The sequence below is a fragment of the Diabrotica undecimpunctata genome, chromosome 3 (genome assembly GCF_040954645.1).
Source record: "Diabrotica undecimpunctata isolate CICGRU chromosome 3, icDiaUnde3, whole genome shotgun sequence".
NCBI classification, from domain to species: domain Eukaryota; kingdom Metazoa; phylum Arthropoda; class Insecta; order Coleoptera; family Chrysomelidae; genus Diabrotica; species Diabrotica undecimpunctata.
The window spans coordinates 34,678,065-34,692,440 of NC_092805.1; the positions used below are offsets into that span (position 1 = coordinate 34,678,065).

General features: G+C 33.1%; 1 protein-coding gene across 2 annotated transcripts in view; it reads right to left on the reverse strand.

Moving 5' to 3' along the window:
- Positions 1-12,053, reverse strand: part of LOC140436663 (choline/ethanolamine kinase) — a 62,400-nt gene extending 50,347 nt beyond the window's left edge. Inside the window, exons 1-2 of one of the 2 annotated variants that reach the window (XM_072525669.1) lie at positions 11,894-12,053; positions 49-164 (exon numbers count right to left, since the gene is read on the reverse strand). In XM_072525669.1, coding sequence (XP_072381770.1) covers positions 49-164; positions 11,894-12,016 — 239 coding nt within the window. In that variant the 5' untranslated portion in view covers positions 12,017-12,053. Of the gene's footprint in view, positions 1-48; positions 165-442; positions 675-11,893 lie in introns of those variants that run through there. The other variant, XM_072525670.1, reaches the window with a different exon arrangement.
- Positions 12,054-14,376: the final 2,323 nt, after the last annotated feature.

A 14,376-nucleotide genomic window follows, 5' to 3' on the forward strand; every position in this document is an offset into this window, starting at 1 on the left:
AAGAAGTCGACCTCGTTCAACAGACAAAAAAATAGATGTTTTCCTTACCTGATATGCTTGAAACCAATGTTTTTGGCATTGACCTTCTTCCAGGCCCCTTGAAGGTAATCCCTGCAAATTCTCGCCGTCAGTTCTTTCATCTCATAGCAGTCTCCAGCAGCAGGCTTCAAAAACAAATCCAGACAAATTTTATAAGTAACTACAATCGGTCTCATAATCACATCACTAAAATCACTTTCACAGGATTTGTAAGAAATATTCGGGAACGCCGCTCTAAAATTCAAATGTCGAAGGTACCTTTGAGGACAAAGATGCCCAATATATACCTGAATATAATATGAAATCAATAGTTTAACGCAGACGTTTCAAAACAGCACAGGCGTGTAGGGCGTGAATATTTCAAAACAAACCCTGGAAAATTTTACATGCAACGCAAATTTACCTTATTCTTTGGCACAATATCCAACATAGTGAAAAAAAATCACAAAAACAGGAACTTAGAAAGGTGTAAAAATAAATAACCGAAAGTTAGCTACAGGTATATCACAGTAACGAAAGATCTCAGTTGAAGTGTATTAATCTGAATAAATTATGAATTAATAAAGTCGATTTTTGGTTTATGATTCACAAGTTTAACTTCCAACGAATTTTACTCAAATGTTTTTCACGACTTCAATACCCGACTTAAATAATCTTCGGACGATAACGACTCGATGTTGCCAGCTGCATTAGCAGTTTTAAGAATTACCAAATATTTTTTATATAAACAATATGTGTTTATTATGTGTTTACATTTAAATTTAAGGTGATAACATATATCTTTTTCAGTTTTATTTTTCTGGTTAATAATACTTTTTTTTGGCAAAACTTATCTAAAATATGTAACTTATAAAAATAAAATATTGAAAAATAACTAAATTATTTTTTATAACTCACTAGCTGGCAACTATGCATTGTCGGTGACGTGGCTACAACGTCGATGTGGAACTAATACGTTTAACCATAGGCGTAACAGAGAAAGCAATTTTATAATAATGATATTTCTAATAGGATATGAATTTGGAGACGACTAGATCTGAGTGTTAAAAAGGACTAATGTTCAATTTGTCATCTTAAGATATTAATTGGTAGCAGTACAACTGGTTTATAACAGACGGTTTAAAAAAAAGGGAATGTGTAAGGTATTAAAAAAGGTTTGCTATAGTAACTAATATCTATAGTACCTAGACGTTTCGTTAAGTGATTCTACTTCTAAAGTAACATTGACATTGTTTCGATTTCTTAACGACCCTCTTCTTAAATATGCTCTTGCCAAACGTAAGAAAATTGACCAGCTTCATTTTCTACTGAGACATTTTAATATCCACAAGGAAACTAAGTTCCTGTAGCTGACTGTATACCATGTATCACAAAAAAATTTAAGTAAAAATCCTTTATAAAAGGTATATATAAATTAAAAACCCAAACATGCTATGTCATGAAGACAAAACGTTTTCGGAAACCATGTTCCATCATCAGTGTCTAGGTGTAAATGTTTTGAGCCACTAAATGTCAGGGTAAAAACCCGTTAAAATATATCTGTTACAATTTGGTTTACATTATTTGTTATTATATTTTATAATGTTAGAGTTACCAGTAGATATGGTAACATGGCGAAGTATGACTCCACGTGAAGTTGCTGGTCCTGAGACGAAGTGTCTACGAGGACCTGATGAAAGCATCAGTTGCTACCAATATAAAAAAGTATTTAACCAAGAGTTCAGTATAATACTTATCGTTTCACATCTAGAATGGCACCAAAGTTTTTTGAGGACGTCGGTTCATCGTGTTGGGGATCTTCCCCGTCTTCTTTTGTCTGCCCGTGATCATCACTCAAGCAATTTTTTTTCCACCTACATTCTTTCATTCCTGCAGCATGTCCCGCCCATCTCCATTTTTGCCTTGTAATACGTTCGATAATGTCTTCCACTCCAGTTCTCTTCCATTCCACTGATCTCTCCATTTTACGTTATGTCCCTCTCAACTTTTCCGCTGACGTATTCGTGAGAGTTATATTTTCTGCTCCGTGATCCGCTATGTGAGCATTGGCAGAACATATTAAACCGCAAATGCTTTCTAGATCCTATTTCTTAAGTGGATCAGTCTTTTTTGTTTATCTTATCTTCTTGACAATATCTCTCCATCTTTTCCTGTCTCTAGTTCTTCCTCTCCATTCTCTGACTCCTGCCCTTTGGAGGTCTTCTTCAACTTCTTGCAGCCACTTTGATCTCGGTCTTCCCCTTCTCTTTTTTCCTCCTGGATTCCATTCTATCATTGCGTGATATCCATGTCACTGCCTCATCGCCTGCTCTCCAAATGTGACCTAACCATCTAACTCTGCATTGCTTTATTTTAGTTACGATGTCTTCCTTAAGTTCTTCCTTAATTCTGCATTTGTTCTGCTTCTATATTCATTTTGCTCTGTTCTGATTGGTCCTAGTATGGTTCTCATAATCTTTCTCTCTGCTATTCTTAAGTCTTCTTCCTCTTTTTTAACCATCGTCATTGTTTCTCCTGCATATAATAATATTAGCCTAATTATGGTGTTATAAATGCTCATCTTACTTTTTTTTTAGTCAGTGTTTTGCTTTTAAGTAATCTTTTGTTTGCAAAATAAGCTTTATTCGCTGCTAATATTTTTTCTTTTATTTCGGATTTCCTTTCTCCGGATTTACTTATTGTAACTCCTAGGTATTTGAAGTATTCTACTTCTTCAAACTCAGAACATCCTATTTTGATTTTTTCTTTCATTGGTTTTTTCCCTAATCTTAATATTTTTGTCTTTTCTTGATTTAATCTTAGCCCCATTACCTCCTCTTTCTCTCTTATTTCGTCTAGCATTTCTTTCATTATTTTTCTGTTCTTTGCAATAATAGCAATATCGTCTACATATGCAATTATTTGACCACCTCTTGTTCTGAGATTTCCTTTATTTATATTTCGTAGTACATATTCTAATGCTAGATTAAATAGCGTTGTTGATAAGGCATCTCCTTGTTTCATCCCTTTATTTATAATGAAGTCCTCTGTCTCTCCTCTTTGTGTATTATGCTTATTTTTGTAGTTCTCATTGTCATTTCTATTAATTTTCTGAGTTTATGTGGAATTTTTAATTTTTTAAGTGCTATCATTAATCCGTTCCTTTTAATCGAATCAAATGCCTGTGTGAAGTCTATGAATAACATTTCCAATTCTAATTTATACTCGTTTGCTTTTTCCATTATTTGTTTTATTGTGTGTATTGCATCTATTGTAGATCTTCCTTCTGTGAATCCACATTGGTACTGTCCTACTGTCTTCTTTGTGATCTTTGATAACCTCTTTTTTATTATTGATGTCAATATTTTATATGTTGTATTTAGTAACGTTATTCCTCTATAATTTTCACAGATTTGTTGTACTGTTATGATCTGCCCTACCTCCCAGTCCCCTGGCATTTTCTCTTCTTTCCATATATTTTTGGAAGAACATACTGGTTGAAAACTTTCCTTTTTAAATGGATTGGGGTATTTGTTTTAAACACGGTTGTCACTCATTTTTCCGAATTCAGCCCAACGTAACTTAGCTACTGTTCTGAGTACATCTAGATTGAAATCGTCATGCATCTGATCTTATTTCGTGGCCCAAATAGACATATTTTTCACTGCTATGGGAGCTTTCTCTATATCTATTAGCTCATTGGGGACGAGATTTGTTATCATTTTTGTTTTTCCATAGTTTATTCTTAAACCGACAGTCTGTGTTACTTGCTGTAGTTGTTATTGACTTCTCCGAAGTCGTCTGTTATAAAAACAATATCATCACCATATCGGAGAAGATTTAATTTCTATCCATCGATATTAATACTCTTTGAGCCCCACTCTTATCGTTTAAATGCGTACTCCATGACTTATAAATAGTTTTGGCGAAAAATATCTCCCCGCTATAGCCCTCTGACAATTTTTATCTTTTGTCATGCAATGAAGGTTTACAGTTTTTACATTTTCGTATATCTCTTGTATAATATTGGCATACCTGTGGTCTATTCTGTTTTCTGATAGTGCTTTCAAGATAACGACTGTTACCATTATGTCAAATGCTTTGTGGAAGTCAACAAAAATATGAACCAGAGATGTATTATATTCGATAGACTTTTCAACTAGAGCCATAATACATTAGTGCCCAGTGTCCTCGTTTGAGGACGGTTTGTGGAGGTGGGGATAAAACAATTTCTGTATGAACATTTGGCAGAAGTGTATGTATTGGTGCTTTATTTTTATTTGACGAAATACTGGCCCAAGGTGAGAAGTACGTAAGTACATAAGTTATTTTATTTGCAAAGGTGAGTTCTAAATATTTGTTTTTCTTATTAGGTTAGATCCACAATTTGCACAAAAAAATACAAAAATGACACATTAAAAAAGTGTTAAAAAAAATAATAACAGTATTATGATGAAGTTGTTTACAACCACATCATAACAGAAATAAAACGATATGCTACAGAATAAAAAAATAAACGTGATTACTCAATAACAGCTGAAGAAATTAAAATTTTTATTGGATTTCTAATTTTAACTGGATATGCCAATTACCCAGCCAGAGGGACTATTGGTCTGAACAGGAAAACTTCTGAGCCTTTAGGTACAAGAGTCGTTTCAAACATGTTGAGTATTGTAAAAACCCACAGAGACATCTTGTATACTTTGATAACTTGTTTACAAGTTACAGTCTCCTTTGCCAGTGAAAAGAAGAAGGATATTGCGCTACGGGAACTATTAGAGAAACCCGAACTGCAAAGTGTCCTACCAAACAATCAGAAGATCTAGAAAAAAAGTCCCGATATACAAATGGAACGACAGTAAATGTTTCTGTTGGAACCTATATATATGAGGACATCCGAACCTATAAATGAGAACAGTTGTTTTTTCAAAAATTTGAAAACAAAAAACAAAAACTTTGATAGGAAATCAATTTGTAGATACGGCAAAATATATATATATATTTTTTTTTCTGAAAAATGGCTTTAGCAGAGCCAATTAGCCAGACTTGTTTGTGTTTATTGTTAAAATCGACTGAATTTCAATTATTATTGATTGCAGATTCATAGTCAAATGTTAGTACTACATATAGCTAATATTTTTATGGATAGGTACAGACATTTTGTTTTGATATATTTTTATATTGTTTTTTTTTATTCTTTTATTATTTTCTTGTTTTCTTTTGTTTTGTTTTGTTGCTGTTTTGATTTTTTTTTTGTTTTTTGCTTTTTTTGTTCTTTTTTTTGGATTTATTTTTTTGTTTTTTGTTCTATTTCTATTTTCTTAATTGTTTTATGTTTTTTTTTTAAATTTGTGGTATACTTTTTTTTTGTTTTTTTTTGTTTTTTTTTTTCAAACCATATTAACAGATTACGCCTATATACTATTTACAACTTATATTTACATATTTTAACATGTTTGTAAATGCAATGAAGAATTTCCATATTATTTGAAAATATTAAAAGATTAAGGTTTGTTGGAAAACAACACTTAGAATTTATTAATTCCTTATAAAGTTCGTTTATATTAATAATTTGTAAATCACATTCTAATATATGTGTTAGCCTATTTTATCACAAGTACAATTGGAAGTATTTGATAAGCCGATTCCATGCATGTAAGATGGCGTAAGAGCATGATTTGCTCTCAGCCGATTAATGGTCTTTATAAAATGTCGATTAGATTCTGTGTAGAACCATCTTATGGAGGGTATCCTAGTGTTACAATGATAAAAGTTAAGCCAGTCTTACATTCTCTGTAATGTAAATGCCAATTATTATTAAGTTTTTGTCTACTAACGGTGTCAATATCTGTCGCTGGAATTAAATTTCTGTTTACTTTTTCTCCAAGCTTGTATGCTGATTTAGCCAAATTGTCAACGATCTCATTGCCTTTTATTCCCGAATGGCCCTTGATCCATGTAATTATTACGTTTAATCCTAATTGTATAGTTTCATAAAGAATTTTAAGAATTTCCAGTTCAATGTGGTTTATTTGTTTAACTGTTAGAATGTTGTTAAATCTGTCGACCACGCTTTTACTGTCAGTAAATATAACATAGTTGCTAGTCGGATTCAGTACTACATACTGAAGAGCAAACATTATTGCCATCATTTCTGCTGTGTATATTGAGCATTCACTGGGTAAGCTATATTGGTGATGGTAATTTTTATTTTCGTGGAACATTGCACAGCCCGTTCCATTTGCATCTTTTGACCATCAGTAAAAATGTACTGATACTTTGTCCATTTTTCTTTAATAATTATATCAAACATATTTGGGAGTAAATGTGAGTTTAAGTAACATATCCTAACCTTTCTAGAAAATAGTGTTTTTGCCATTTCACCGTAATAGGGCGGAATTTGGCTTTTATAGAGAATATCGTTATATTTTACCGTACTTAGATAGCTTTCTACCAAAGGTATAGATTTTTTAGTTCTCCAGTACCTATGGGTGAGATCTAAAACTGATAGCTCATTAAGATCTTGAAGGTATTTACAATTTTTGGACATAATTCGGACTGTGAATTTGTCGCTAAGAAATTTTCGGCGTAAATGCAATGGAGGTTCCACCTCTTCATTTTCCATTATTTGGACTGGAGTGGATTTTAAATAACCTAGGCACAATCTCAGGCATTTATTTTTTTGGATTTCAAGTTTGTTTAGATGTGTATTGGACGCTGATCCAAATAAATGACAGTTATAATCGAAAATCGGCCTGATCATGTTACGGTAAAACATCAAAGCAATATTTGGGTCTGCTCCCCAATTTGTTTTACAGAAAGCTCTTAAAATGTTTATTGAGTTTTCTGATTTTTTGACAATTTGATGAATGTGATCTTTCCATAACAATTTCCTGTCTAGATAGGTACTAAGATACTTAATACAGTTTTTTATAGGGAAATTAAACTTTCCCACATTAAGATTGCCTTGTGGAACTCTATGTTTTTGTGAAAAGTAACACACCTCAGTTTTTGTGTCAGAAATTGATAAACCTATTTCTTCATAGTACTGATTTACGATTTCTAATGTGACTTTCAAATTATCCTCACAGGTACTTAACAATTTTCCTGCTGTGTATAAAACAACATCATCAGCATATTGAAGAATTTTTGTATGGTTCGGTATACTAACTTCAAGATCTATGTTGGAGATCTTAATACTACCCTGTGGCAATCCAATATTAGTGAGTCGAGAGTATGAAAATTCCTAATTATTAATTTTTAAAAAAGTTAGTCTGTTAGAATACAAAGATTTTAAAAAGAGAGCAAATGATCTAGGGATTCCAATATACAACATTTTTTGGTAAAGAATGTTTAAATTAACATTATCAAAAGCAGCAGAAACGTCAAGGAACGCAGCTGCTGTAGACTTATTTGATGTAAAATTAAGCTGAATTGAAGTAACCAGAGGTGTAGTTGCGTCTTGAGTGGACCTAGACTTGCGAAAACCATATTGGGAACTTGGAAGTATACCATCGTGTTCTAGCCAATGTTCAAATCTATTTTTAATTATTCTTTCAAATGTTTTTAAAACACATGAAGATAAGGAGATAGGTCGATAAGAACTTGGATCACGTTCTGGTCTGTCAGGTTTTTTAATCGGAATTACCAGGTACTCTTTCCAACTATTTGGTACTGGTGTCTTATTTTTCCAAATATTGTTGAAAATGTTTACTAGTGAAATTTTATATTCTATAGGTAAGTTGTATAACAGCGAATATGACACATTGTCAATACCTGGAGAAGTATTATTTCTTTGTTCAAGGGCTCGATGCAATTCCCATAAATGAAAATTTTCGTCAAAATTGTGGTTTTGTCGGGGTACTTTTTGGATATGTTCTTGTACAGTATCGTCATTTGGAACCCATGCCGGTGCAATTTTTCTATGGAATTCCTGCAACCATGTATCTTCGGGATCAATAGGTACTTTGTTGGCTTGTTTGCGGTTTTTAAAACAACTAACTTTTTTCCAGACATCTTTTATTGGTGTTCTTGAGTTAAATTTTTTTGAGTTGAAGAAAAAGAAGAATTGGATTTTTGCAAAATATATTACGAAACAAAAAATTACGTTAAAAAAACAAAAAAATAATAATTTGGGCGTTAATGGATTAAGCCGCTGAAGTTGATCATGTGTTCTCTTGGCTGATCAAAACCCTGCTTGTTCTTTTCGGTACTCTATGATCTTCCATTTTTTGTTTCGTTTTTTTTTACTAATTTTTTATTCTTTTTGGGGATTTAGGCCGAACTTATTTCTTCGTTTAGGTTGTTTACATCCCTTGTTGTTGTGTTCCTGAGTAAAGTATTGCGGATATATTTTTCAAAGTCAAGTTCATTCGTTGGGCGTATCCAAGGTATAAAAGTTTTTACTTTTAATCATCTTCAGTCTTTCTAGCTCTCGGACAATTATATAATCCCTTACGAACGAAAATTGATTTAATATTGTAACATCAAGGAATATTATTAGAAAATAAAAATCTTTAGTTATTAAAAATGTAAATGTTTTTCTTTCTGAGCGTATTTTTTTTAGTATATACTTTTTTATTCTCCTGCACTGTCGACTATGCTTCCCAGGTACCCAGGTAGCTACATTCCTCAATTTCTTTCAGTTGTTTCCCGTCTACGGGTATGTTTTTATTTGTTGTAAGAATTTTTATCTTGTTTGTGTTGATATAATATAGTTTTGACCTGTTTACATTTGGTTTGTCGTACTGATACTGATGGCAAGGTAATAGATTCGAAACTTCCAGCAATGCAAAAGTTTTCCAGTTTATTCCAGCATGTTCTCGCGTTTTTATATGTATCACCTAGTTAATCACAATTAATATGATAAATACATTTGTCGCATTCCGGATTCTGCATATATCGGTTGGATTAAAGTTCCACCATTTGCCATGTAGTTGTTCTATCTAATCTTTAAGGAGTTAAAATGGTCCAAATTTTGTCTCCGTTAACTGGGTGAATTGCTTTATAAAAGCGGATCAATTATTTTTAATTTACAAAAATATTATCGATATCTGGTCTTCGCGGCCTAATCTTTGATTATTTTCCTCTTAGATTTTTATTTAATACCGTCTTCATTATTTCTATTGTTATTCGAGTCATGATTTTACTCGTTGTGTATAAAAACGGTTTTGGCCTGCAATTTTCGCATTTATTTTTGTCCTGTCTTAGGAAGTTTTATTTTCATGTAACCATGCAATTGGTAATTCTATTTCCATTCATATTTGATTTATTAATATTGACCAAAGTATAGTAGTTATACTGATAATTCCATTTGGTCAATAATTTCGTCGCTTACACATGTTTTTTCATTTACAGGTTATTTGGCGCTTTATTTATTTTCTGAATTCTTTAATGCCGTTGTTAATATTTCTTGAAAAAATCCAATTCGTCTTCAATGAAATTTTCGATTTGTTTTGTAACGTTGTCCACTTTCGTTAATTTTTCTTGCCGAATTTGTGAATTTTCTTCCTATTAAACCATGGAAAAATTCTTTATGATTGTTTCTTTTCGTGGATTTTTGCAATTTGCTCGCTAATGACCACCAACGGCAACTTTAAGGACTAGCTAGATGCTCTCATCGGAGTGTGAATGGAAGAAGCGAGATACTGACTCAACCTGAGTGGAGGGTATCCCAGAAAAACCGGTTGCCAGGTAGTGCACCCGACCATGCCTAACCAGCGACGGTTGGCTGCCTTTTCAGCTGGCCAAAAATCTCGCACATCCTCTTGTGCTAATTGGTGATTGTAGGGTGACTGAAAGCAGGGGTGTACTGGGTGTAGAAAGCAGGCCTCTTGGTTGAAGAATATCAAGGAGTGGACAGGAATGAGGAAAGCTGAGCAACTCTTTAGAATAGCTCAAGACAGAGACAGTTTCGCCATGTTAATCGCCAACGTCAAGGGGACTTGATAGGGCACGTTAAGAAGAAGGGTGACTGAAGGGTAAATTCAGAAGCAGCCTGAAATTTCTGGTCCTCTGAATAATAATCATTATAGTTTTGTACCGGGTCGCTCTGTAGAGTCAGGGCTAAACCAAATAGTTTTGAGACTAAAGAAAACAATTGTTGATGGTCAGTTTGGTCCAGAATTATTCATGGACATAGAGGGGGCCTTCAACAATGTAGACTTCGACTCGCGAAGCGCTCAATGGTACGATGCCGTATCCCGAGCCAGTTGCCCGGTGAATTAGGTTGATGATGGAGCCCGGGTAAGTTACCGTGGAGTGTGTGGGACAAAATTAACTATGCCCATTAAAAAGGGATATCCCCAAGGGGTGATCCTTTCTCTGCGGGAGGGAATATAGTGATGGAATTTCTCTTAGGAGAAATAGACAGTTATGGTGGCTTTGCTCAGGCATATGCGGACGATCTTGCTGTGTTCTTTAGGGGAGACAATCTAATACATTGCATAACTTGCCACAAAGTACAAGTTTTTCAAGATTTGAAAAAGTGAAGTCGGAACTTCTCTTCAGTCCAAGGAAGTTAGAGGTTAGTCTTTACGTGGAGGCGGAAATTCCTGTTGGACTCGCTGATACTAAAGTCTCAGGTAGTGATAGATAGTAATCTATCGTCGAAACCACATGTGGTTAGCAGGACTCGCAATGCCATAGCGATTCTGATACATCGCAGAAGAATCATGGGTAGGGCCTGGTGTATCAACCCAAAACAAACACGATGGATCTATGAATCGTTTGTCAGATCTGTACTTGTCCGCGAATATCTGGATTAATGCAGTCAATTTTGGATGTCATTTGAAGTCTTTTCAAAAGGTATAAAGGTTGGCGTTCTTCGAAGCTAACAAAAATTTAATATACAGGGTATAAAGGAGTGGACACAGAACACAAAAAATAATGCAATAATATCTTAAGTCGAATGGAGGTGGCCAGACTGATCAAGATAAAGCCTCCCATACAGTCTTCAATCTGCTAATAAACAAGCGGACTTGCTTATTGAGAGGAAGAAGAAGAGGTATAGGAGAATAAGAGTGTGTTCCTGGGGACAATATTACTTAGCTAATATCGCAATGTATTGAATTATTAAACCGAAGAATCCTGAGAGGAATATTCGGTGGCATCTATGAAAATGAAAATGGTATTTGAAATAGGAGGCACAACTATGAGATATACCACAAATACAAACAAATATCTGGTCGTAAAGAAGCGATATCTCTTAAAAATGGGAAGAGTAAGATGGGCAGGGCATCTAGCAAGATAGCTGCAGGCAACATTTGACAATTTATAGGACTGACTGACGAACTATATGTTATGTAAACTGACCCGGTTGGATCATATAAAAACCATACTGCTTTTAAAAAGAAAAGAGAAATCTGTTAAGAACCATTTGCTGACAGAGAGTTATGTTACCCAACGCATAGCGATCTACGACAACGTCAATACATTAGAATCGTATTAAAGTGCAAAGAGTAATAGCTGCGTTTTTCTTGATTAATAACATAGAATTAAAACACCGTCGACTTCCAGTTAGAGAGGCAAACCTCACACTAGGCTGTACTATAGGGCTGTTTAACGTTTAAAAATTATTATATTAAAGTATCATGTTGATAAGATAATGTTAGAGCCAGATTTTAAGTGTATAAACTAAAACGTACTGTTCTCTGTTATCAAAGCACTTTTGAAACCAATACATTTAATTTAAAGTTATCTATACTTCCTATGTAAAATTAATTATTTGCGTGACGGCGCAATAAAATATTACATTTAACAATAACATGAAGCTATTTAGTATGCAGCCTTGGATCGTTCGTCTGAGTCACCTTGGAGTCATCTTGGATCAACCCTATTGATACATTATAATAAACAACATAGATAGTTTTCTTACCTTTGAAGTGCGGAAAAATATAAGCCGCTGTAATTTTAGCGAAGAAAAAGAGAGGTGCGTGAAGGCAATCCAACTTTTCCATATCCTAGAACATAAATTTATACTCGAACAAACATAGTTCATGATAACTTTAAAAAATAAAAAAAACTCAACGCAGATAATAAAGGTCACATATAATGTGGAAATAATTAATATAGACCCCAGTACTTTTCCACAATCCAAATAACTCAATGACAGAAAAGATAAACTGGACAAAAAATTTTGGTTTGCTTTAGTTTATATTATACATATAGATAAATAGGCGGTGTGATAAGAGTCGCGAATGAATGAGGCTGGTACCAAAATGACCGTGATATATTACATTGCGTACATTCTATTCTTTATGAAAGATGTATTCTTTATAAGATGATGAAAATTTCATGAAAAGAAGTTTTGGCGTTATAATGTTGAAAAATTTTCAAAACAAAGTATTAAATTCATATAAAATTAATGGAATAGTACTACTTTGCTTTTACTATTACTTATAATTTTACAGTTTTATTTCGTGAATTGTAGGATCTAAGTAGCTCATGATCTCATCTGACAAAGCTATAGACATAACTGATTTTTTTGAGGTTTTGTAAAAAGTTGTTAACAAAAATTCAGTTAATTTCAGTTTCAGTTAATTTTATTGACCACTAGTGTCGTTCACGTCAATAGTAGTCAGCAATGTAAAATAGAAATTGATGGCAGCAGTATTGAACAAAAGCATCAATTGATGGCATCAGTATTGAAAAGCCCAAATAGATGATAAAGACCGGCGTATAATACAAATTTATACTGGAACCAATCAGCCACAATAAGAATAAATCTTGGAGATAAAGCGATCCAGATTCTGCGAGGCGTTAAACAAGAATGTATACTTTCACCTATATTATTCAACCTATATTCAGAGGAAATATTTAGTGAAGCCTTGGAAAGTTGCGAACATGGAATTCTTTTATAGTTTATTTTTATGAACGAGAGAGTAATTAGCATAATTTTAACTGGTAGCTCCGACCACTCCATGGGCGTGCTCAAGATTAATTGAAAAATTACTTTGAATAATTGTAAAAAATAAATGAATTATTTCAGTGTTATAAAGTGTTATGTGTATGTAAAAAAAAGTGACCTATTTTATCACAGACTATATTAGAACTGACTGGCCTACATTAAAAAGGGTTTTAAAAAATTCACATTTTTTTTAATTTTTAAAAATTACAAAAGAGAAAAAGAGTTTTTAAAACCGTCTAAGGTATGTTAAATAGATGAATAAAAATATTAATATAAAACTTACAGCTACTTGTTACAAATCCAAATCAGATTCAGAAGATGAACTTTCAGAACCAAGATTTATAATAACTGGCTCGATCATTTTATCAGTAATATTGTCCAGCTTCCACATTTTTTCCTCTTCTTTAATAGTGTGATTTACTGCCTTTTCCCAGTTTTCAGGTTTTACATTATTTACGGCCTCCAAAAACAACTGTTTAACATCATGAATTTTAAAATTGGTATTTTTTCTTGAAACTTCACTATTTATCTGTGCCCATACCAGTTCAATCGGGTTTAATTCACAATGATATGGTGGGGATCTAAGTACTGTCATTCCACGATTTTTGGCAATTTCATCAATTTCGTATTTTTTAAATTTTTCTTTATGAAGGGCACACAACGAATAAAGTTCCTTTCTTATAGATCCGGGATGGTACGTAATATTTTTTGAACTCAGCCAATTCTGCAAGTCTTTTTTTAACCACTTGGTTGTTGGCAGTCCTTCTATAAGTCTGGAGTGATAACTTGCATTATCCATTACTATTACACAGTTCTTAGGAAGAAGATCTATCATTTGTTCGAACCATTCTTAAAAGACATCAGCGTTCATGTCTTCATGGTAGTCACCGGTACGAGTTGATTCAAAAGTTAATAAACCACCTTCAACAAAACCGTCTGAACTGCCAATGTGTACTATTATCAGCCTCCGTCCCTTTCCTGATGGTGGGTTTAAACCAGTAGATAAGTTATTTACAAAAGCGTGCCTTTGACTTGTAACAGTTTCATCCTGCCAAAATTTATTTGAATTAATGATCCAATTAAATTATGATTTATTAAATATGATATACAATTAAATTATAATTAATGATCCAATTAAATTATGATTTATATGATTTATATGATATTAATGATTTAAATGATCCATGTTTCATCAAGATAAAATATTTTTCTTTTTTGGTTTCTCATTTCCTTTATGGTTCTTAGAAAATGTCTTCTCCATATAACAATATCGCTTCTTTCTAATAAAATAGACTTTCTGGGATTCTTTTTCCAGCGGAAGCCTATTTCTTTTAAAAGTTTCCATAACGTACTTCGACTCATTTCTGGGTAATCCTTATCATCTCGAACTGAGACAAGAACTTTATCCAATGTTGGAAATTCTTGTCTAAAGAAGAATTCATGCACTTTCC